The 21,594-nt window shown below is 39.8% G+C and overlaps 2 protein-coding genes across 2 annotated transcripts in view; one reads left to right on the top strand and one right to left on the bottom strand.

Annotated features, from left to right (window-relative positions):
- The window catches only part of LOC134642764 (adhesion G-protein coupled receptor D2), a 93,809-nt gene extending 87,544 nt beyond the window's left edge, over nucleotides 1-6,265 (top strand). Inside the window, 1 exon segment of the mRNA XM_063494715.1 lies at nucleotides 6,128-6,265. Coding sequence (XP_063350785.1) covers nucleotides 6,128-6,265 — 138 coding nt within the window.
- A 4,647-nt stretch (nucleotides 6,266-10,912) lies between these two features.
- Nucleotides 10,913-21,594, bottom strand: part of nr5a2 (nuclear receptor subfamily 5, group A, member 2) — a 66,379-nt gene continuing 55,697 nt past the window's right edge. Inside the window, exon 7 of the mRNA XM_063495220.1 lies at nucleotides 10,913-11,192. Coding sequence (XP_063351290.1) covers nucleotides 10,945-11,192 — 248 coding nt within the window. The 3' untranslated portion in view covers nucleotides 10,913-10,944. The remainder of the gene's footprint in view (nucleotides 11,193-21,594) is intronic.

Consider the following 21,594-nt stretch of genomic DNA (forward strand, 5'->3'; position numbering starts at 1 on the left):
CAGACCTGTAGTTGTATGTCTAGAGAAGGGCTAAATCTGTCTGTGAAAACACATGTTAGTAGAGATAGAGACAAACACATGATAAATTTAAGCAGAATCTTGTATTTTTGGTGCTGTATGCTAAAATAAACAGTACTTTTTGAGTTATGATGCACATTCTTCATTTGTGTTACACCAAGCCTCCGAACTCTCAAGCTGTTTTGATGGAAGAAGAATGCTTTTTTGTCCATTGTTTTGCTGTCCACAGAAATAAATCCTCTGGGATTATAATAAACTATATCTCAAGCATAGTGCATGTTTACATTGTAAAAAGTGTCTGTGCAAATATGACAATGGTCCCCAGTTCAAGGCTATTGCTGGGCGTGAGAGACTAAAATGTCCCTCACATCTTTGGATGTGTGACCACCACCCTGCCCAACTTGAAGATTAATAAATGAGCAAAGAATTTTGAACCTTTCATTCTTATACATTTTGCTGTTTTAAAGAGTAGATGGTCTGTTCCAGCATTTTTATTAGGCACTACCTGGTTTCTTATGGTTTCTTGATACTTTGTCTTGTTTAGTGTAGGTTTTATATTCTGCCGTTCTGTTTTTTATTCTGTTCCTTTAGCTCTTGCTTGTTTCAGTTACTTTGTGTGTTACAACCCGGCTCAAAAGCTGAAACATAAATATGGAAACTAACACGAGAAGAGGGTTTTATTTTAAATTCTATAACAAATTAGCTAAAATAGCTGGTACCACTAAGACAAAGACTAGTGTGCCTCCATGAAAGCCTGCCTCAGGTATGCCTTTATCCACACCTGACTAGGTGTGGTCAATTAGCAACAGCTGAAAAGTCTTGCACTGCCACTGCAAAAAGATTAGGGCCTGCAGAGGGACTTAACAATGTGTGTGCTTAGAGCTTATTTGTCCCCTCCATGTTTCCTTTGCCTCATCCTCCTGTGTTGAGTTCATTCATGTGTCTATGTTTCCCTATATAGTTATTGTTTATCACTTCCTGTTTTATTTTTGCAGTCAGTTGTCTCATGGGTATTGTGCTAGTTCTACTTCCATTGTCTTGTTTCATTGTCTTGATTATCCTCACCTGTGTCTCATTACCCTTTTGTTTCGATGTCACCTCCTGATTAGCCTTTTGTGTTTGTGTGTGTATATATATATATATATATATATATATATGTATTTATTTTTTTCCCCCTCTGTCCTTTGTCATATCCTACACTGTTGTGCTAATAAACGAGGGCCCCAGAACAAACCTATGAATAGAGTGGCCACTCAATCAATCAATTGGCATCTCCCTCACTGATAAAACAAGGCTTGTCACCACTGAAGCCTCTCAAAGCACAGAGAGCTGGTGATCAGCATGTGAGGACGAGGTGCTGGGCTGTTGTGGCTGTGTATGGTTCTTCCACATGCTATTTTCACAAGCTCCTGTTTGCTGAATGAATAAATTGTTACATTGCCAATATGTCTTATTTCTTCAGACTTCAGTCATTCAACCCAATAAACGAAACAAGAGTCAGTAGCAGAATAAGCTATTTGGCATTGGCAGAGAAAATTTGGCAACTTTTTATGGGCACAACCCACATACTCAACTCTGCTGCTCAACCCACAGGAAAATAAACAGTATAAAATCTATTGCCAAGAACCATTGTTAGAACAAAAACCAAAAACATATTTCCTTACCTTTGTGCTAGATTTATAATCCTCTGTTATAAACTGAGCATACTTCCATGTGGAGGAACGTTCCTGGCCATTAGAGCTGGATCTCAGGCTATGATGAGCATTTTTTAATTTACCAGACGCATGCTTTTTTTCAGCATTCATGCAGACAATTTTTCAACCATGATTTTTTTCTCTGGCACAGTCCAGTCATTGGTAATTGTAAGCAGCCTTACTTTTGTTTACTACCTTAGAAATTGGCGTATTATGCCACAAAAAATTATTATCTTTGTTTGGAAAATTGACTACCATTTTGAAAGCTCTGTTGTTAGATGCAGCATCCAGCATGATATGTCAGGTGGCAACCACAATCATGACGCAGTCACAATTACCAGAAGACCATCAGAAAACAGCAGCGGGTAGAAGAAATGTTGAAATATAATGAAACGGCGTAACCACCAGTCAGAAAACAGCTGCACCAGAACTGGGAGTGCAGAGACAGACTAGATTGAGGGACAGATGGGGATTGTTGCTTGAAGATGGATAGCCAAACTGCAACGTGTAAGCCACACACAGATTTATAGTTTTACAGTCAGAGCAAAAGCTACTGCACACGTCACACTGACTCAACTGTGACATGTCAGCATGTTTCCAGGCATATTGTAGGGACCACAACTATCCGAGGGGTGTTCAAAGTAAAAATGTAAATTACAATGACCCGAAATGGCCCAAGAATCCTCTGTGCAGAATTATCAGACAGGTTAAAAAAAACATCTATGTACAGCAAGTACAATTTTCTTCTTGCTCCTTTTTCTGTTTTTTTAAAAAAAATTATTATTATTATTATTATTATTATTATTATTATTATTATTATTTTAATCATCTTTTGTCTGTCTCACTAAGAAATGCTAGGAGGTCATAGCAAAAACATACATATTTGTCTGGATTTTTCATAGGAAAACAGTCGCTTTACCCAGAACTCTGCAGAAGAGGAACAGTGTTGTGATATTCAGGTTGTCATGTCATTACAGATGCCACATACCTCGTTTTGTAGCTCCCATAGAGGACTCTTTTTGATAATGTTCACGCAAAGGTCAAGATTCCACATGTAGTTATTCACCAGCATTCACCTTCGCCACTTGGCTGAGGTCTGGCATGATTAATTCTTTGTGTCTTGCCATCTCTCTGTGTGCCAGGTTCATCTTGCTTACAATGGAGCCAAGCAAACACAGGAGAAAAGTGTGTGCCTGAAAGTGTGTATGTGTTTTTAAAAGACATTGGTGCAACCGTTTTAACAGGGCGACTCTGTTTGAATTAGATGTTCTAACCCCCCGCTTGCTAAATGGATTTCTAAAGTGGCTGTAGTTGGAGGCTTTCAATCGGATGTAACCTTGAGTCCTTTTTTATGTGAGCTCTGTAGGATTTAAGTGCCGGTATAACATGAGCACGACTGAATGCATGCTCCTCATTTTTTGAAATTGAAAAATCTCCAAAGGCTCTCCCCATTGTGCAGGCAATTAATGGAATGCTGGCAGCGAGGTTCAGGTGCTTAAAAGTTGTATTTTTTTCCTCTCTCTCTCCTGATCTCTTTTTAATGACTAATAAAGGATAATCATCGTGGAAAAAACATCATAATGCTGTAGGCTTCCTCTTTATGCACAATGATGTATAATGCATGCTTTGAAATGAAACGGCAGCGGCCTTCGAACCATTCCATCTCCAAACCTTAGTGTATTTGTTTTGCATGCCACAGTGAGGCTTTTGCATAATAATTGTGAGTGTTCCCTTTAACAGTGCTTGCCTATTAATTTGATCTTTACATTTTTAAAGTTTGTCCATCAGGCCGCCAAACAATGGCTCCTCCAGTCGCTGTTTGGCGTAAGTGATTGCAACGTAGGCTAATTGCCTCTCTAAAGAGTTGTTTCCTTTTTTATCCTCTTTGTTTTTTATGTTTTAGTGTTGAAGCATATGAATAAATATAAGTGATCAATAAAACCTTTCCCCTTAACTTTTTTAACAGCCTTTAACATGTAAGAACTCCCTTTCTTCTTATATGAGGTGATTATATAAAAGCTAATATCAGTTTTCATGACCTTTTTTGGGGAGGGTTTTTCTTTTGCTCTTTGGTTCATTTTAAACTTAAAATGTCTTTGTTCTCATCTTTTGCACCGATGATCAGGCGACCCTGGTTGGATAAAAGGGAAAGGTTAAAAAGGTTAACGTCACACAATGTTGTACTCAGAATTTAAGATGGTACAAATGTGCCAAAAAGTCTTTTTCAGTGGTCAAAGTAAGTTGTTTTTTATTTCCCTTTGATGTATTGTTACTGCCAGAACTACTTTACAGGGAGTAAATTTGATCACTCGTTAATCGACATTGGGGGAAGAAGCCGAGGGTCTGGAAGGGGGCTTTTGTTTTCAGTTGCTCCAGTAGTAAAATGCAAAGTTTCTGATAAGAGGGTAAACTGCTGCCTACTTTTGGTCTAATGATATACAATGACTGAGTCGGTACATGTGGCTGTAGATATTTAATTCAAACTCACAGCTGTCATTATTTGTTTTTAATAAAGACAAATAATTAAGACCAAACATACAGTAAAAGTTCAGCTCTCTCGTAAACTCACTGATTAATTTTATTTAGTGGTTGTGCTTGTCTCCGGCCTGTCGAGCCTCCGGGCCTGCCTGAAACTGGACTGAATATCAAATTTGCTTATTCCAGCATTCAGTTGCACGTTTTCTTGCAATCTTGGAACCCATCCAATAGCTTTCTTTCTCTCTTTCTTTCTTTCTTTCTTTTTTTTTTCTCTCCTCGTGCCCTCAATCTCTTTCTCTTTGACTGTGCTTGACAATGCAGGGAAACATACAAGCGCATCTCGGTAAATTCGAGTGATGTGGTTCCAGAGTTTAAAAGCTTCACATAACACTAGCAGACACAACTTGGGGCTGTTTGTGTGACGGAAAGGAAAACTTGTTTAGAAACTGACAGCACTGTGTGTGAGAGAGATTTAAAATATATAAAAAAAAAACTGTATGTGTGTTTATGTTGCTTTTGGCAAGTTATTCATTTGTATTTTTTTTTTCTTGCTCTCTGTGTGGTTATCTTTTGAGTTGGTTGGTTTGGAGCTGATGTCCACCTTCGGGGATGCACATAGCATGCATTTCTGAGTATTTTCACCTGAGGCTGCACTTGTTAGAGTCTGTGGATAAATGTATATACATTATTTATACAAATTCAGGGCGAGTGAAAGCAGGTTTAACACATTTACAGACAGGAGGCCAAGCACTGAAAGCCAAGCTCCAAGTGAGGATTGCAATGCTGTGTGAGGGGAATCGAGCTGGCCGCTTGCTCATCTGTGACCAGCATCCTTAATGCTGCGTGTGAACACAGACGGTATTATCTTTACCGCCTCAGCAATTAAATGATCCCTCATATCAGTTGCATCGTAGGAAGAAATGAAAACTAATAGCCTGTTAAAAGTTTGGTATTTACAAAAGGCTCTTAAGAAACCTCTTGGCTTTGTTGCTGAATTTTTTATTTTCTAAAAATGTAGAAAAGCACTAGTGACTGTTCAACAACTTCTTCTTCAGTTTAGAAATTATGTATGTATCTTTAAGAAAACATGAGAAGAGATTAATGAACCTAAGAGAGGGATGGGGAGAGAGAAAGGTTGGCTAGAAGGCAGAGAGAACTGTAAGGTGGATCAAACTCATGGCAGATCATGTCGTGTGGAGAGTTAAAGGCAAAAATAAAAAGGACTTGATGAGTATTTGCACAAAATTACACTTGCTGCCAAAGTACAGCTCTTTAGATCATTTATCAACCTCATGTCTAGATTCACATTGTAACAGTAAAACCATGCTTTAATGTGAATATTGTGCTGCTGAAGGCTGTTGAGCACGAGTGAGCAGGACAGCTTTTTACAATTTAATCGCTTCTGATATAAAACTCTGTATTTGACTTTGAGACCTCAGCTGTAGACCTTAATTAACGTTCATTCAGTCACTCACTAAAGGGTTTCATTTTAAAATGTTGTACTGTACACAGTAGTTAGAAATGATTGGCGATTGCATCCATTCATAATATTGTTAAAAATTGTTGCAAATGTTGTAACAACAGTAATTTAATAGTGGGGCTTAAACATGGATAGATGAATACTATAGACATGCAGGAGGTTCAAGAGTAAAAGATATTAGTGTCATACTAGGAAACGTGACAAAGTAACTCACAGGACTCACAGGATGCGTGATATTCAAAATGTTTTGTTGTTGTTGTATTTTGAACAGCACGTTTTGGGCTCTTCCGTCAGTTTCGACTGACTTCAGTGACAAAGCACTAGATACTGTACTTCATCTGCCTCCCAGCATGAAACGAGAGTTACCATTTGTGTTGCATTGTTACAGTATAGAAAAGTACTGCTTCCCTAAACTTACTTGAAATTTCCCACTTACCCATCCCTCTCCTTCATTTAGGAGCTGCCTGCTTCAGAAGTGAATGCCTTGCCACCTGGCTGCAGTCTTCATGTTCCCATGGACCTTGAGTTTTCAGCTTCCTGTTTCCCCCGCAGCCCTACACCTCAGAAAAGCTATGATCTTGTTCACATAGACTGATCTGCCATAATGTTTTTGGTGTTTCTGTACTTCTTATTTGACATTTATCTGCCCCCCAAATTGTCCTTGATTGTTACCCTCATTTGTAGTTCCTTTACGACGCCTTGGATAATAACATATCGCCTCATGTATGTATGTATGGTTATGATCTAAACTGAACAATTAATGATGTGTACATAATGATTTTAAATATGTTTGTCTTTTTTCTCCAGGAAAACAATGTAATTATTTCTCATTGCTACAGATACTCACGTTGCAATCATACACATAATTTCCCTAAAATAACAAATGAAGTGGAAGTGGGCAGCATTAGTGTGCAGAGGGAGTGAGAACCTGGTGTTATAAGCATAAGAATTATTTATTGAGATATGAGAAAAAACTCAGTTAGCCCCATTGAGAGAAACTCCCCAGGACCCGGAAGTGATGGGAGCGTTCAGAATGTCAGCAAAAGGGTGAAAAAAGTCAAAGCAGAAAGGAAATAGCATTTAGATTTTTTTGTCTCCATCTGTTGACAGTGCACATGAGCATATAATGCACAAAAGTAGTTGTTGTTTGAATCCTGTGTACAAGTCTGTTTCACAATCACTATGTGTTCTACAAAAATGTGTTGTGAAGCAAACAGGTGGAATTTACACCATTTATTATAACTTCTCACTGTCAAGCTACCAGAAACACTTCCTCAAACCATTTATTTGAATATCTCCAAACATAATTGTCTGAGGTGTTGGAGCAGGACTGCAGTGATGATACAACAAACATGCAGTAAAAAGCAGGACTTATGCATTGCCACATTAGTGGCTTGTGTTGCCTACATGAGTTGTGGATTTCACTGTATGTTACAATTAGGTCCGTAGGTTTATTGTGGATTTTAAATCGCAGGATAAAGATGTGATTGAAGTGCATGCTTTCAGCTTTAATTCAAGGTCTTTAACAAAAGATTTGCATTTACTGTTTAAGAATTACAACTATTTTTTATAAATAGTCTCCTATTTACAGAGGCTCAAGCTTTAATGACTGACACACAGCTACACAGACAGGTGACGCCTGTTCCTTTGTTATTTTATGGCAAATGAACCAGACATAATATCTAAAGTTTAAATGTGTTGAATTTGTGTTTTATAGCTTTTCATTAGAATTTGTTTCAGTGCAGTGAGAGATAGCAACAACTTTAGCAATGTTCAAATCGACAGTCTGGTTCATTCTTAAAAAGAGTGAATGCACTGACCCACTCAGCGACAGCAAAAGGCCTGAAAGACCGAAGAAGACAACTAATTTGGTTGATGACAGAATTTTTTTCCACAGTAAATAATAAAAATAACTTTGCATCTAAAACAGTCATGAATACTTGTATTTATGACTTGTATTCAGACCCCAGAACGAATGGAAAAGCGGAGGGTTTACAACAAGGTGCAAACAACTGATTACAGTCAGTTGTTTGCACCTGGAATGAGAAGGCCGGATGAGACTCTTTCAGAAAACATCTTAAAGACCTGCACACTGTAAAAAATATTTAAAGAGATGAAACCAAGTTTTGCTTGTACCAAAATGATGGAAAGAGATAAGTATGGAGAAGGCGAGAAACAGCTCGTGTTATCTGGTGTTATGGCATGGGTATGTATGGGTGGCAGTGAAACTGGGTCCATAGCGTGTATTGATGATGTGACTGCTGAGCAGGGTGTAGCAGAAGTAGCAGGATGAATTTGGGCTATAGTCTTTGCTTGGATTCAGAATAATGCCACAAAACTGAAGGTCGCTGGAGTAAAGGCCTTCAGAGCATCTCATAGGTGGAAGGAAGTCCATTGGTTCAAGACTTAGGCAGTCGTTGACTGCAAAAGATTTTCATCCACATATTAAAAACAATCCTTGCATTTGAACCGTTAGCTTGTTCAAATAATTTTGAGCCTCTGAAAATGGGGTTCTTTGTATAAAAATGGCCATAAGTCATAATCAGTTAATGCAAAACTTTTGTTAAACTCCTTGAATTAAAGATGAAAGTCTGCACTTTAATCAGTCCTCGATTGTTTGATTTAAAATCTATACTGTTGTGTACAGAAATTACAAAAATTGCACCTTTGTCCAACAAATTATGGACCTAACTGTACGTGAAGTCCAAGGCAGCTGCAGAACCTAAACACTGACTTTGAGAACGTGAATGAGAGGTAAGATTGTCTGACCAGAACACAAAAATAATGATCGGATTCAGAAATAACTTAATGACTTTTCTGTACATTAAACATGCCGCTGAAAGACTTTAGCTCATTCGATGACTTATTAACAAAATGTTTTAAAGATAAAAAAAAAACACACCACAGGTTGATGTGGGAGGGACATTGTGATAAACAACTACTATACATATGGAGAAACTTGGCAAGAGAATAATTTAGGCTGCTGTGCTTTTTTTTTTTTTTTTTTAAAGCTGCTTTTCTTAACTCGGGACACAATAATAGAAGTCACAGCTCACAGGGGAAAGATGCAGTCTTTGGTATAAGAGCAAACTGGACAGAACAATGATGCAGGATGTGAATAAGTAAAACTAACGTGGCACAGACGTCTTTCACACCTACTCACTTAAACACAATACTTGTTTCAATGTACAGACTTGCATGAACATTTAAAAGACTGAAAACTTGTGATTTTTCTTTCTTTCTTTTGTGTTATTTTTCTTTTCCTTTTCTTTTCCTTTTTTTTCATTGGAAAGCCTGTTATTTTTGCTCCAGACCTGCATCGTCGAACTACTTATGGAAACGAAACAAGAACATGCTACAGTAAACAAATTTATTTCGGCGTGGACACCTTACGTCATGTAACACAAAGATGGAAATATAGCGACGCAATAAATTATCTTCATTATTAAGCGTAACCAGTGACATACTATACATCAAAAATGTCAAAGCACTGTAAATAAAAAACAAACAGAAAAAAGCAAAAGGCTTTTACAAATAAAAAGGTCGGAAGCGAAAAGGAAGTCTTACACAGACATCAATGCTTAAAAAACCCCCCCAAATAAAACAAATGTTTGAATGCCAGCAGACACAGAAATTAATATTTTAAGTGTGATTCCTCCTTGATTTTAGTGTCTCACGACATAATTTAAGTACTGCTCAAAACAAATAAAAAAATAAAACACTATACACACACCAAAGAAAGCAAACCAGAAGGATCTTTTTTTTCTCATTAATTTCTTTTTTTCTTTTTTCTTTTCTTTTTTCTTTTTTAGGAAATCATTGCTTTGCAATTTATGCTTCATCACAGTTCTCTCCCATTTGACCACATGAATGTAAACAACTGCTGAATTATTCTTTTTTTTTAATTTTTACAACATTAATACTTTTTATATATATATATATTTATATATATATATATTTATATATTTGTACATATTTTCATTCACATCTGCACGGTTAGCTAGCATGGTAATGAAATAAGGCAAGACTCACATAACTGTGACATCACAATGTTTTTTTTTCTCTTATAATACTGATTATTAAGGTATTTGTCATTTCCTTCATCTGTTCTGCAGTAGGCTTTGGTCTTTTCGGACAAAGGCAGGATCGTTCCTTCTCCGTCTCCAGAACCACATTTTGTTTTGTTCCAGTTTTAGTGAAATATTAAAAAGGACAGGGTTTTTTTTTTGTTTGCTTGTTTGTTTGTTTTTTTGTGGGAAACAGGGCTATAAATACAATTTAAACTGACATTAGTTAATTGAATTTATTTAACACTGGTCTTTCTGAGTTACATAGTCTAACATAACATGGAGAGATGGAATAAGAAAGGAGAACTGCATGGCGACCATGAGGAGCAAATGACTTCAATTACAAGAGAAAAAAAGACGTCTTCTTCTTATTCACCCATTTAGCATTTTGTTCGCTAACAAATTAGAATTTTATTTTTCAACTTTCAGTTCTCCCCTTTCAGTTAGGTCGAGCTGCCACTCGTTTTTTTTGTGAGTTAAAAAAAACCAAAACAACAAAAAACAGACGTGATGGTAGCTGAGAGTCTCTTGCCTGGTTGACAGCTTGTCATTTTGCCCTTACAGTACCAAACAGCAACTAAAAGCCAGTTTTATTGATAGAGCGCACAAGAGAATCATTGACCAAAACAAGCCACCGCTGTAGTCACAAAGCTCTTTTAAAGATGGGCAGTGTTATTCAGCTTCCCCTTTTTGTCAGCACAGAAAGCCTCTCAATGGCATTACCAGCACTAAAACATTTGTGGGCTCTTGAATTCTTAAAGTTGCAGTCTGACAGTCTGATAGTCTTGCTTGTGCAGATGATCAGAAATCATCTTGTACAGTCAAATGCAGATTCTGCTTCAAGTGTTTGTCTTTTTTTTCTTTCTTCCTTTCAGCATCGTCTTTTTCTGTCTGTGGTTGAGGAAAAGCGACTCTTTTTTTTGAGTTTTTATTGTGGGTTTTTTTCTTTCTACAATAAAGGGATCCAAATGTCTGTGCACGTTATGAGTCTCTGTGCACGTTATGAGTCTCTGTGCACGTGTTCGTCCACTTCAAGTTGTAACTTGAACCACAAAAAAAAAAGCTCGATATAAACTCTGCTCCCCATCCTCTAGGTCACCACATAGTCAAGTGTGAGCTGGAGGTTTGGTTTTGGTGAAAGCATTATTTGGAGTTTCTGGACTGCTGCAAAACTGCACAGCTGCACTGCGGGTAGGAAAGTCGCCTCCTAAGCTCTTTTGGCGTGCAGCATTTCAATGAGCAGGTTGTTGCAGGGCACGTCGCCGTTCAGGTGTTTGTAGTAAAGGTATTCTTCGGCTTGCAGGCTGATGGCTCGTATCTCGGGTAGCCGGAGGAGCAGCTGGCCAAACTTGTCCGTTTGCTGTGGGTAGTTACACATGACATAGTCCAGCAGCGCTGCGTTGACCTGCTCCTGGACGCTCTCGACCAGGTGAAAATTCTCCAGGTTCTTCACATCTACGGGAAGAGGAAGAGAAAGGTTAGTTAAAGTCAGGCTCCACAGGAAATGTGGGTCAGCGTGAGAACAGGTGAGGGAACTTGAAACCAAGGTTACCCACACTCAAAAACGCTGTTTCACTTTAAAAAAAATCCACAGGGTTCATATTACAGACACACAGATTAGTTCTTTTGTTATTGCATATTTTCAAGTTGCTCAAAATCTGGCACTCCATGTTGACGTATCCCTCCCTCCTCTTCTTTTTTCCTCTTAATCATCTTCTGGGACTACAGTGTAGAGGGAGTCAGGTAAAGGCAACAAAAAAAGAAGGAAAGAAGGTTCTTCTCCTGAGACACGAATTCCCCAAGAGCCCATGAATTATGCAGGGGAGAGTTGTAGTTGTATTAGCACCAGAGCTGCTCCTTAACCTAACGCTTTCACCACACTTTTGTTTAAGATCAAAACAATTTGTCCCACTTATTTTATTTTTTTAAATGTGCAGATAAAAGTTTGCAAAAGCATCAATCTGATGAATAATAACGCTAACTTTAAATAAAAGAGTAGACATCATGTGCAGGAATCCATCTCAAAGGAAAACCCCTTTTTTCACCATTAATTCCTCGTGCAAAATACATTTTGCATCTCTCTAAAACCCTACCTTTCTGCGCAGCTATAAGCACTTTTCCTTGACAATAATAAGCTCACTGGGGGTTTAAGCAGATTATTGCAAGACAAGACAAAAAAATTTGCTAAATGGATAATGGTGAACCAGAGCGCTGTGTGTACTTGTCATGATTATGAAGCACAGGGCTGCAGAATATTTAATCAGGTAGCAGCTCTGTGTGTGCGTGTGTGATCTTTTATTAATCTGTTTGACCCCAGGTCGAGTGTGCTCACAGTGGGCTAATGTAGAATGACAGAGTCTGTGTATAGTTGACACCTCCGGACCAGCACACATGCACACACTAAAATATACCACCCTTCCGACTTAATCTCTCAAACACGCACACATGCACACACACCCGCACTAATCCATGGAAATACACATAATATTTCTTTCTTTCTCACACAGTACCCTCTTCCCACACACATACAAACTTACTCACGCACACATGTGCCCCATCCACCCACCTAGAGCATTAGGAGGAAGGAGGGGGAGATAAATCAGCAGCTAATGAGGTCTAGAGAATGAGAAGCAGGTCCTTCAAGGCACTTCCATCTATGATGCACTCTACCATGCTATTGCAATCTGTATGTGTATGTGTGTGTCTGCCTGTTCTTGTGTTGCTTGTGTGTGTGCCAGCATGTACTGTGTTGATGCTCACCCTGACCTCTGAATGACACGGCGGGGGGCTAAATAAGGCCAAGAGGAGGGCAGGAAAAGGGGGGAGGGGTGTGGCTTGTGACAAAGGAGCCTCCAAACAAACATGACATGTGCTTTTTCCTGCTGCCACTCAGCTGTCTGATCCCACTCAGACTCCAGCACCGTCTTTCACACCACCAACACCTCAGAGAGGCCTTTATGTAGCCTTACATAAGCCAGCCCAGTAGACTGTCGAGTGCGCTTTAAGCGTTTCCACATAGACGTCCTACGCAGGTCAACAAGGAAAAAAGTCTTCTTCTTCTTCTTTAAAAAAAATATCTACAAATGAAACAATTTAAACGTTTAAAAGTTTCCGAGTCGCTCAGAAAGTTTGGAAAAAAAATGCAGAAATCACTGAAAGTACTACTGTTTTGGATTTTTGTTGTTTATATCAAGTTGACTGTTAAGTTATGTTTTGAACATGCACTACAAAAAAAGAATTACATTGAGCATTTTTTAAAGGACTCAACATCTGTGGCATTGCTGTACGTATCCATGGACAACAGATGGGCATAGCTACATTTCTTCAAATAAGAGTCTTTTTTTGAGAAATCAATAGACAAATACATTTATATTTTATTAAATTAAAGTTTGTCAGCATAAAGGAAACAAAACTGAACCTACAGGAATTTTTTTTATAGAATAGACATATTTGAATTTTAAGTCATATGTCATTATAGTATTAAAAAATCATTGAAAACTAACTTTTTCCTGAACACACTATGTGTCTAATAACTTCTGTTACAGAATGAGTGTAGCTTTACTGCTAGCCATCCTCTCCAAACACCAAATACCACCTAAGAACACAATCAAATTTAAATAGAAAATTCTGTTTAGTATAATCAAGAATAAGATCTTTTTGGGCCATATAATATAAGAATAAGAGTTTTCTGCAGTGCAAACACTGTAACAACACCACATGCTGGTATGTCAGAGCATCTTCTGAGTCACAGCAGAGGCATGCCAAGTATTACCATGCTTTCTCTGAAAGATTTGTCTCTGTTTTGTGTGCGACTACGTTAGTTAGATGTGTCCGTGTGTCGATGTTGGGGGGACAAACTATGGAGAATTAGGATCCAATGTCTCTGTCAAGCTAATTAGGCAAAAGTGAGGCAATAAGACAGCATTTTAATTGCTAATTATTAGCAGAGCCTCTTTTGAAAAAATAATGAATTGGGGCTTCTAAAAAAGGGGAAAAAAGGAAAAAGTACAAATGACAATAGTATAATATCGATTCTCTATTGGAAAAAACAGTGGAAAAAAAGCAGAAAAAGGTTGAAGAGTTGTTTGTTTGAATTCTGCTGCTAAACACATTAGAAAAGTGAAAAGCTACTAGAGCTAGTTTCGGCTGCTCCCTTAGTCACATGAGGCCTCCACAGCAGGTAGCACTGCATATTTGATTTGGCAGACCCTTCCTGACACAACACCAAAGGGAATCTCTTCCTGGGGCTTGAACCAGGGATCTTTGCTGCTTAGGTGATTGTACATGAAGCCACTAAGGCAGAAAGTAACCTCAGAGTAATTTAGTCATTCAAAGGCACGAATGTGATGAATTAAAACAAGCAGCAAATAAACAATTGATCAGTGATTCCCAGACAGTGGCAGGTTGGAGTATTAAATGTGCTAAGCACTCGCTCCTCTTCCTTCAGTGCCCCCCTTCATTCCCCCTCCCCTCTCTCTCTCTCCCTCTCTCCATCTCATCCTTCAGTCACTGTGGGACTAATTATCAACTTTTTTTCACATAAAACAGCCACAGTTCGTTGCAGTGCCGCGTCCGAATACTCAAAAGGAAACCCCGAGGTCCCGCAGAATACATTGTTTCATTTGACGGCCGATCATGCTGAAGCCAGCGACCTAATGCAAGAGCACACAGACACACATGCACACACACACGCATGCACACACACACGCATGCACAGACACAGACACACACACACACACACACACACACACACACACACACACACACACACACAGATTAATTCTCTCTTTCACAGAACCCCTGAAATCTCCGCTGTGCTTTTTAATTAGACTGGATCTGCTCTGTGCTGTGAGTGTATGTCTCTGCGTGTGCTTTTACACTCTTTCACCGACCCTTAAAATCAACCTGCTCCAGGGACACACACACACAGAAACTGCACATTCAGTCATGCAAACGCTTGCTCCATTATTTTACTCTGATCACAGAGATGCCTCACAGAGTGGATAATGTGTTGGGAAAAATATGACCCGAGAAATAAAAACAACACATACACTTAGTTACACCAAGGGTTTTCTTTTTGTACATTTTTCTTAATTCTGTATACTTAGACTATTTTAGTGTTGTGTTCTTCGGTAACAGGTCGCTGTAGATGAGATTCATGTCAGTCAGGCCTGTTGTTTAAATAGTAACTATGTTACTGTGCAGTATATGATGCCTACTGCGATTATTTGGGCGTCTAACATCCCTGTCACTGGCCGAACTTCTGTTTAGGTGGAGTTAAAGTCAGTTGTGATTACTTGCTAGCTGAGAGCGTGGCCAGTCATTTAATTCTGCCCAAATTAGACAAAAGTGTTGCTATGTTTGTTAATAAGGTTCAAAAGTTGGGGAAATGTCATGTTTCATAAATGAAAGAAAAGAAAATCTTAAATACTATAAGTAGGGAGTTCACTTGATAGGTTTACATTAAGCTAGCACCTGTTTTGTGAAGGCACTGCTAAGTCGCCAGCAGTTATTACAGGGCAAAACAACACCGTGTTCTCTCACATTACACTTTAAGGGCCTCGATCAATAAACCTCTGAGTCACGTGCTGCCCATACACATAGCCTTTCAAAACTTCACAACATGTGTTTTCTGCCAGGTCCAAAAACAACACATAAAACTGGTGGGTCATAAATAGTTATTGAGGGAACTGCTGTCAGTAAAACTTGCCCAATTAAATTCAAGTGGAAGACAAACTCGTTACTTCCTGCATTTGCGGGAATTAGGTGGCTCCGCTCTTCCAATAGGTGCTCTCAAAGGCATTTATACGAGCCGATCAAAGCTGGAGGACCTTTTACTACAGCAGCGGTGCGTCAAAGAGTGAGGAGCTGAACGTGCATCCCCGCTAACTCCTCTTTATTGCGCCCTACTGGACCGTTATCAAGTCGACGCTGTCCACAGCTACTTTTTCCACTATTAATCTGCCTTACAACTTGGCTCCAATCAGAGATGGGGGCGTTGACAGACGAGAACCCGGTGACCTTTGACTCTTAGCGAAACATATGAGGACTAATGACTTACTAACTATCACAAGTGAAGTGTTGCATGATCACTGGGAGAACTCTGCTGTGTCTGTGTTTAAAACACAGGGCAGCAAAGGCAATCAAAGCAAATAAGAGCCACAGGGCAAGGAGCAATGGCCGAGCGGTTAACGCTAGCACTTAAGTAGCCTATTATCAGAGTTATGTTGCTTTGCCCTGAAACATAATCTTTGATGAATAACATTTTGTTTTACCCCCATTAGCCTCACAGCACCATAAAGTCGTGGAGTACACAAACATACATGCTACAGATGCATACACTCACCTCAGCTCATCAACACTCCACTGACAACATTTCATGTGGACGTGCATGTGTGTGTGTGTGTGTTTCTTTTCTTCTACAGGATGCTCTCCTTCCCCATTAGAGTATTACATCTATCTGTGCTTGCCAGAAAACAGGTTCCCCTGCTCCTTGGAGCTCTCAGCTACCTTGTTTTCCTCCAAGTCCCGTTTGGGGAATTCCCTTCTCGATATGAAGCCTCCACCTTAGAGGCGAGTGAAAAAATAATGGAGGTAAACTGCAGATATATGCCTCTTAACATTTAATAGGGGAGTCTTTGAAACCTGATACTCCAAAAGGTAAAAGGATAACGAGTATCACAACAATCTGATCACAGAATGTAAGATGAGGATATGGAGGAATGTATCTATTGTCTGCTTTAGGAACAGAATTTGATCTCACACAAAAACATCCAACTATGATGTAAACCATGGTGGTTAAGGCAGGGATATACTAAAAACAGTATAGAAAACCCCCCACAAAATGTGGTTGAGACATAGTACACAAATCTTCCAGGAAGTGGGTACACTGTGGACATAAATAGATGAGCCTGATTAGGAACTGTGGTGATGTTCCTGGAGATGATGGTAGCAATGGAGACTCATCAGACCAGGCAACTTTCTTCCAATCCTCCATTGGCCAGTTTATAGTGAGCACCAGCGAACTGTAGCCTCAGTTTTCTGTTCTTAGATGCACATCTTGTGGTCTTCTGCTACAGCAGCCCATCTGCTTCGAGGTTCAGAGATTCTCTTCTGCATACCTTGGTCATTGTTTTATTGTAGGGTAGTGCCTTGTTGTTGTCGTGATTTGTCGCTATATAGATAAAACTGAATTGAACCGAATTGAATTGATGCTCAGTTTGAACTTCGGCAGATTGCCGTGATGTAATTGGCTGTGATTTGCATTAATTAACATTCAAATGGATGTACCTAATAAAGTGGCCTTTAAGTGTCCATATAGGTTTGTGTAGTGTTAGGCTCATTTGCAAACAAAAAAGAAGTCCAAACCCTGGACTGGTTAATCCCTGTGTGAGCCAAAATGTCAGTTTCAACAAAATGAGTGTAAAATCAACCACAAAATCCTTGTATTCTAATGCTGGAAAGGTGTGGAGATTTCAGATGCCATTCGACTATCCAATCATCTTTCAGGCTTGAAAGGTGTATTTGAAACGGACATATACCGACTGGTACAGAACCACGATGAACAAGTTTAATTACCTTTTTCTTTTGTATTTATTCAAATGATAGGATCACTGGATGTATACTTCATACTCAGGTATAAAAAAGGTCTCATTAATCTCTGAGCAGTGACCCTTTATCCTAAGTAGTGACCATTATTTCACCAGCATACATGTAGCTACATACTGTAGCTACATGCCCTTAAGCTAGCATAGAGCCCAATATCCAGAGGCCAAATTTCCTCTGTGCCTGCAATGAATAATAACTGTCTCACAGTTTCTGAAAACAGGCCACCAATGGGAACATGCTGTTGTCAGCTTGTCAGAAGAAAGCATTAAGGCTCAATTTGCCCGCCGACTCATCAAACCCTCACTTTCTCCTCTCCAGGGGCCAAATGCCATGCGGCTGTAAAAGAGAATTAAGCAGCTCCGGTCCAGTTGGGAATATATTAAGTCAGATCTAAACCTCAGCTGACAACAATGCTATTGTTGTTAAGCTAAACAGGTAGCGGCTGCTTGAGTTCTGTCGCCCAAGGATGGGTCGGCGGGCTCGGCGGGGTGATGGAGAGAGGTCGAGAGATATTGAAAGGGAGAGAAATGCGCCTAAGGTCTGATAAAATAAATAAGAGAAAAGGTGCTCGGAGCAGGAAGGAGACAAGCTTCTCTCATTGCCTATGCTGGCTGGAAGGTGCAGGGGATTTATCTTGAGGTGAAGGGGAAAGCAAATTTACACCTTGAATCAGTAGGTCCTGTCTGTGCCTGCATTAGTAAGGGTTCCAACAGATGGGCACAGCCAGGGAGATTAATATCAGTGGGGATACATATTAAAGGGATAGTTAAGACTTCTCTACATAGAATGGCATGGCAATGATATTGTTGTGTGGCTATTACAATAAATCACACATTCCGTAAATAAATATGTCCACAAGATGAGTTTGTTGGCCATGCTAACGATCATATGGTTAATCAGATGAAAAAATAAATAACTGCATGACGAATCAGCAATGAAAATAATCCTTACTTGCATTTCTAACATGCTTCAGACCTGCTGGGGTAAAAATCATATTGCTGGGGAAGAAAAAAAAATCACATTGTCTCAGCATTATGAAAATCCATTTGCCAGAGGGATACTAAGAGACTTGAATCAGCAATGAACCTGGTGCTTAGCCCTCTGTGGTCCCTCTAGTCCTCCCCACCTCTGCTCCTTATTGCCCCCCACTTGTTTTTTAACCCCACCCCCTCCCCGGAGGTGGAACCAAAAGCCTTTCAATGAGTGAGCGATGCACCCACAGGTCCCTGCTCTCCCACCTTCCTGACGCTGCGTGGACTGTGCAGAAAGTTAACACCCCCTCTCCACTCACTAAACAGCTCCCAGTCATGTAGCTATACACAGCTAATGATGCTAACGCTTGACTGACAGGCTGAGCACTAACAGGCAGCAATCCAGATGCAAAGTCCCTTCGTTTGGTGTAATGTGAGGAAATGTCGATGGAGAGGCGAAAAGGAAAAACAAAAAAGGAATCTTATGAATTAGAAATCAATATTGCTGCACCTGTGAGGTGGCTCTTCAGCCTCCCTGTGACTTTACCTTGTATTTCATTTGTACCTGTCAGCAACAGTAGGAGCAGGCACCGTGTGTGCTGTTCTGTGTCTGTCTGTCTGTCTCTCTGTGTATCAATGCATGCATGTGAACCTCGTTTAGATTCAGTGCACTTTTGCACCCGTCGGCTAATTACACCCAGGGTTTGTTTGTTGGTGGAGGGGAGGGCATAGAGAGTGGAGGGGCATGTCAACCTTTCTTGTTTATGATAAAGTGACAGAAAATCATTGGGGGGTCAAGTATCCCCCCCCCTCGCCAACCCTCTGCTGCCCCGAAAACTCCTGCAGCAGTACAGAAGGTGCATGGTGTGGGATGCCTCCCCTTTAATGAGACCATTAAAGGGCCCGTGTCCCCGTCAATAGATTTCTCTCATTCTTTTTCTGACAAATTTGAATTAATAATTCAGCATCAAGCGCCCGGGGATGTATATTTTCAGCATGAAGGACAGTTAATCCATAGTGTCAGTTTCCCACCTCGCTGTCTCTCACTCAGTCTTTCCCTCGTGCGCTCTCTCGTCTTACATCCCACCCATCCCCTCTCCTTCCTCTTCATTCTCTTTTGATGCCGGCAGGTAGAGTGCTGACTAAAGAAGAGTGCGCCACATATATTCCACGCCTTCTTTTGATTTCTTTGTTCTCTGTGGGATTTTTTTTGTTCCCCGTTAAGTTGACTGCACTTTTCACATAAGTGCAAATTGGGGTTTCATTTATTTAAAAGTATTGGATGGCAGCAGCTCTCCTCCCCACCCCTCCAACTCAGAATTAATGGGAGATGGCATGTTTGCAGGCTGCTTTTCAAAGCTGAACTGTAGATTTTACTGCACGCTCCCGCTGCGCCAAATGTTAGGACAGTCGTGTGCACAATTCGAGAAAGTTAGAGGAAATTAGTCATTTTGAAGATAAACCACAAGTATGCTTACTTATGTCCACACGTGCTCAGGTTTGACAGTTTCACTGGTTTTGAGTGAATGAGTTTTAACAAAAAATACAAGGGCTGCTTCACTGTGCGGTCTCATGTTCGTCATTACACGCTGGAGTAGTGTCTAACTGTGAAAATGAAATTCCAAAAACAACAGACAATAAAAGAGGAACAAAAAAAACAAAACACCTGCACATTCACTTTCTTGAGGATTTCCAGATGTTACATTTTGTTCCTCTACAGAACAAAATGTAACATCTGGGAAAACAACACCAGCGTGCTTAAAAAAATCAGCTGTGTAGCCGGGTAATCACTGTGAAATGAGTTGATTTTTAGGGTGGCTGCTCTCTGTTTATATTCGAGATCAGTTTGTTGATCTGTCTAGTATCTAGTAACATTTAAACAGCTTTTTAAAAAGTATAAATATATTATTATTCATTATTCTGTCAGTATTGCATCAGTGACAGTTACCTTTGTAAGTTATCTGCAGTTCTATAATAATACTGATCGTTGTACTAAGCATCGTATCCATTTCCAAGCTTGCAGTGTAATGCCAGGGGTGGCTTTTGCTATCAGTGCCAGGTGGCACTAAAGTACAACTTTATGCTCTAAGGCAGCGTGCACAGGCACAAAGAGCTGGAATAGCAAATGCCTGCTACTGCAGAGCATTATTTTATATTACATAGCTTTGTTTTCTTATGATTTACTGTATGAGCACATTCTGTTGGCATGTCTGTGAGAACAGAAGGTTGATTGATTGATTTTGTTTCATCATGGACTGCTTCTTGGCTCCCTGACCCTTTTCTTTAGCCACAATCACTCCTCTATTTCTTATTTTTCTCCCAACACAACATAAAGAATCGCTTTCCTTTCTGTGTACCAGCGCCACGCTGCTAAAAATAAGTTTCAGCACGAGAACGAAGAGGCACAAAAGGAGCTGTGATGGTTCAAGAGTGAGGGTGTAATGTCACCAGTGGGTGGGGGGGCCTCAGTGAAGAGAAAGAGAGAGAGAGAAAGGGTGAGAGAACAAGAGACGGCAACTGTTGGATCATCTGTGCTTTAAAACATTTAATCACTGTCTCCGGTTGCACACAGACACACTCACACACAGACTAAAGCATGAACACACATATCATCTAAGCTCTGCTGTTCTGTGCTGTGACAGAAGTATCTTGTAACTACATTGTCCACAGACACACACACACTTAAACACACACGCGCCCACCAGAACAGAAGCTCAAAGAGCAAAGGGTGTATAGACTTATAGCAGCCACCTGACCACCATATAGCTTACCAAAAAGTTTAAAGGCATGCCTCTGCACTATACATATTCACAGAGGGATGCAGAGACTGATAATCCACATGCCAGGCAGTACTGTAATGCCAGCGAGCTCCGTTTGTAATATCAGCCCGGTAGGTGTAGATGTAGGGGATTATTGCTGCTCCTAGTCTACTCAGCATTTTTCATGCAAAGTCACGCACTTGCAAGTTTAGTATCATTCCCATTGCTTAATCCTGACTTTTGATAGAACGCAGTTCAGTTATGGAAACTAGGTTTCATTTAATGGGCTTTCCAAATAACTCAGTGCGTCATCCCTTTTATCTTTTTTCAATCATTACAACTCTGCGCTCACGCCTTTAGCATTTTGCATAAAGTAATGATTGTCTAGTGAGTTACACTAATGACACATCATGAGCTATACAAGGATCATAAATGTCTCGTCGTAAAGATTTTTTTTTTTTTTTTTTTACACAACAACTGCAGCAATAACAGTGTAGCTCCTTCTGAGATATTGATCCA

This window comes from Pelmatolapia mariae, linkage group LG15 (genome assembly GCF_036321145.2).
Source record: "Pelmatolapia mariae isolate MD_Pm_ZW linkage group LG15, Pm_UMD_F_2, whole genome shotgun sequence".
NCBI lineage: Eukaryota > Metazoa > Chordata > Actinopteri > Cichliformes > Cichlidae > Pelmatolapia > Pelmatolapia mariae.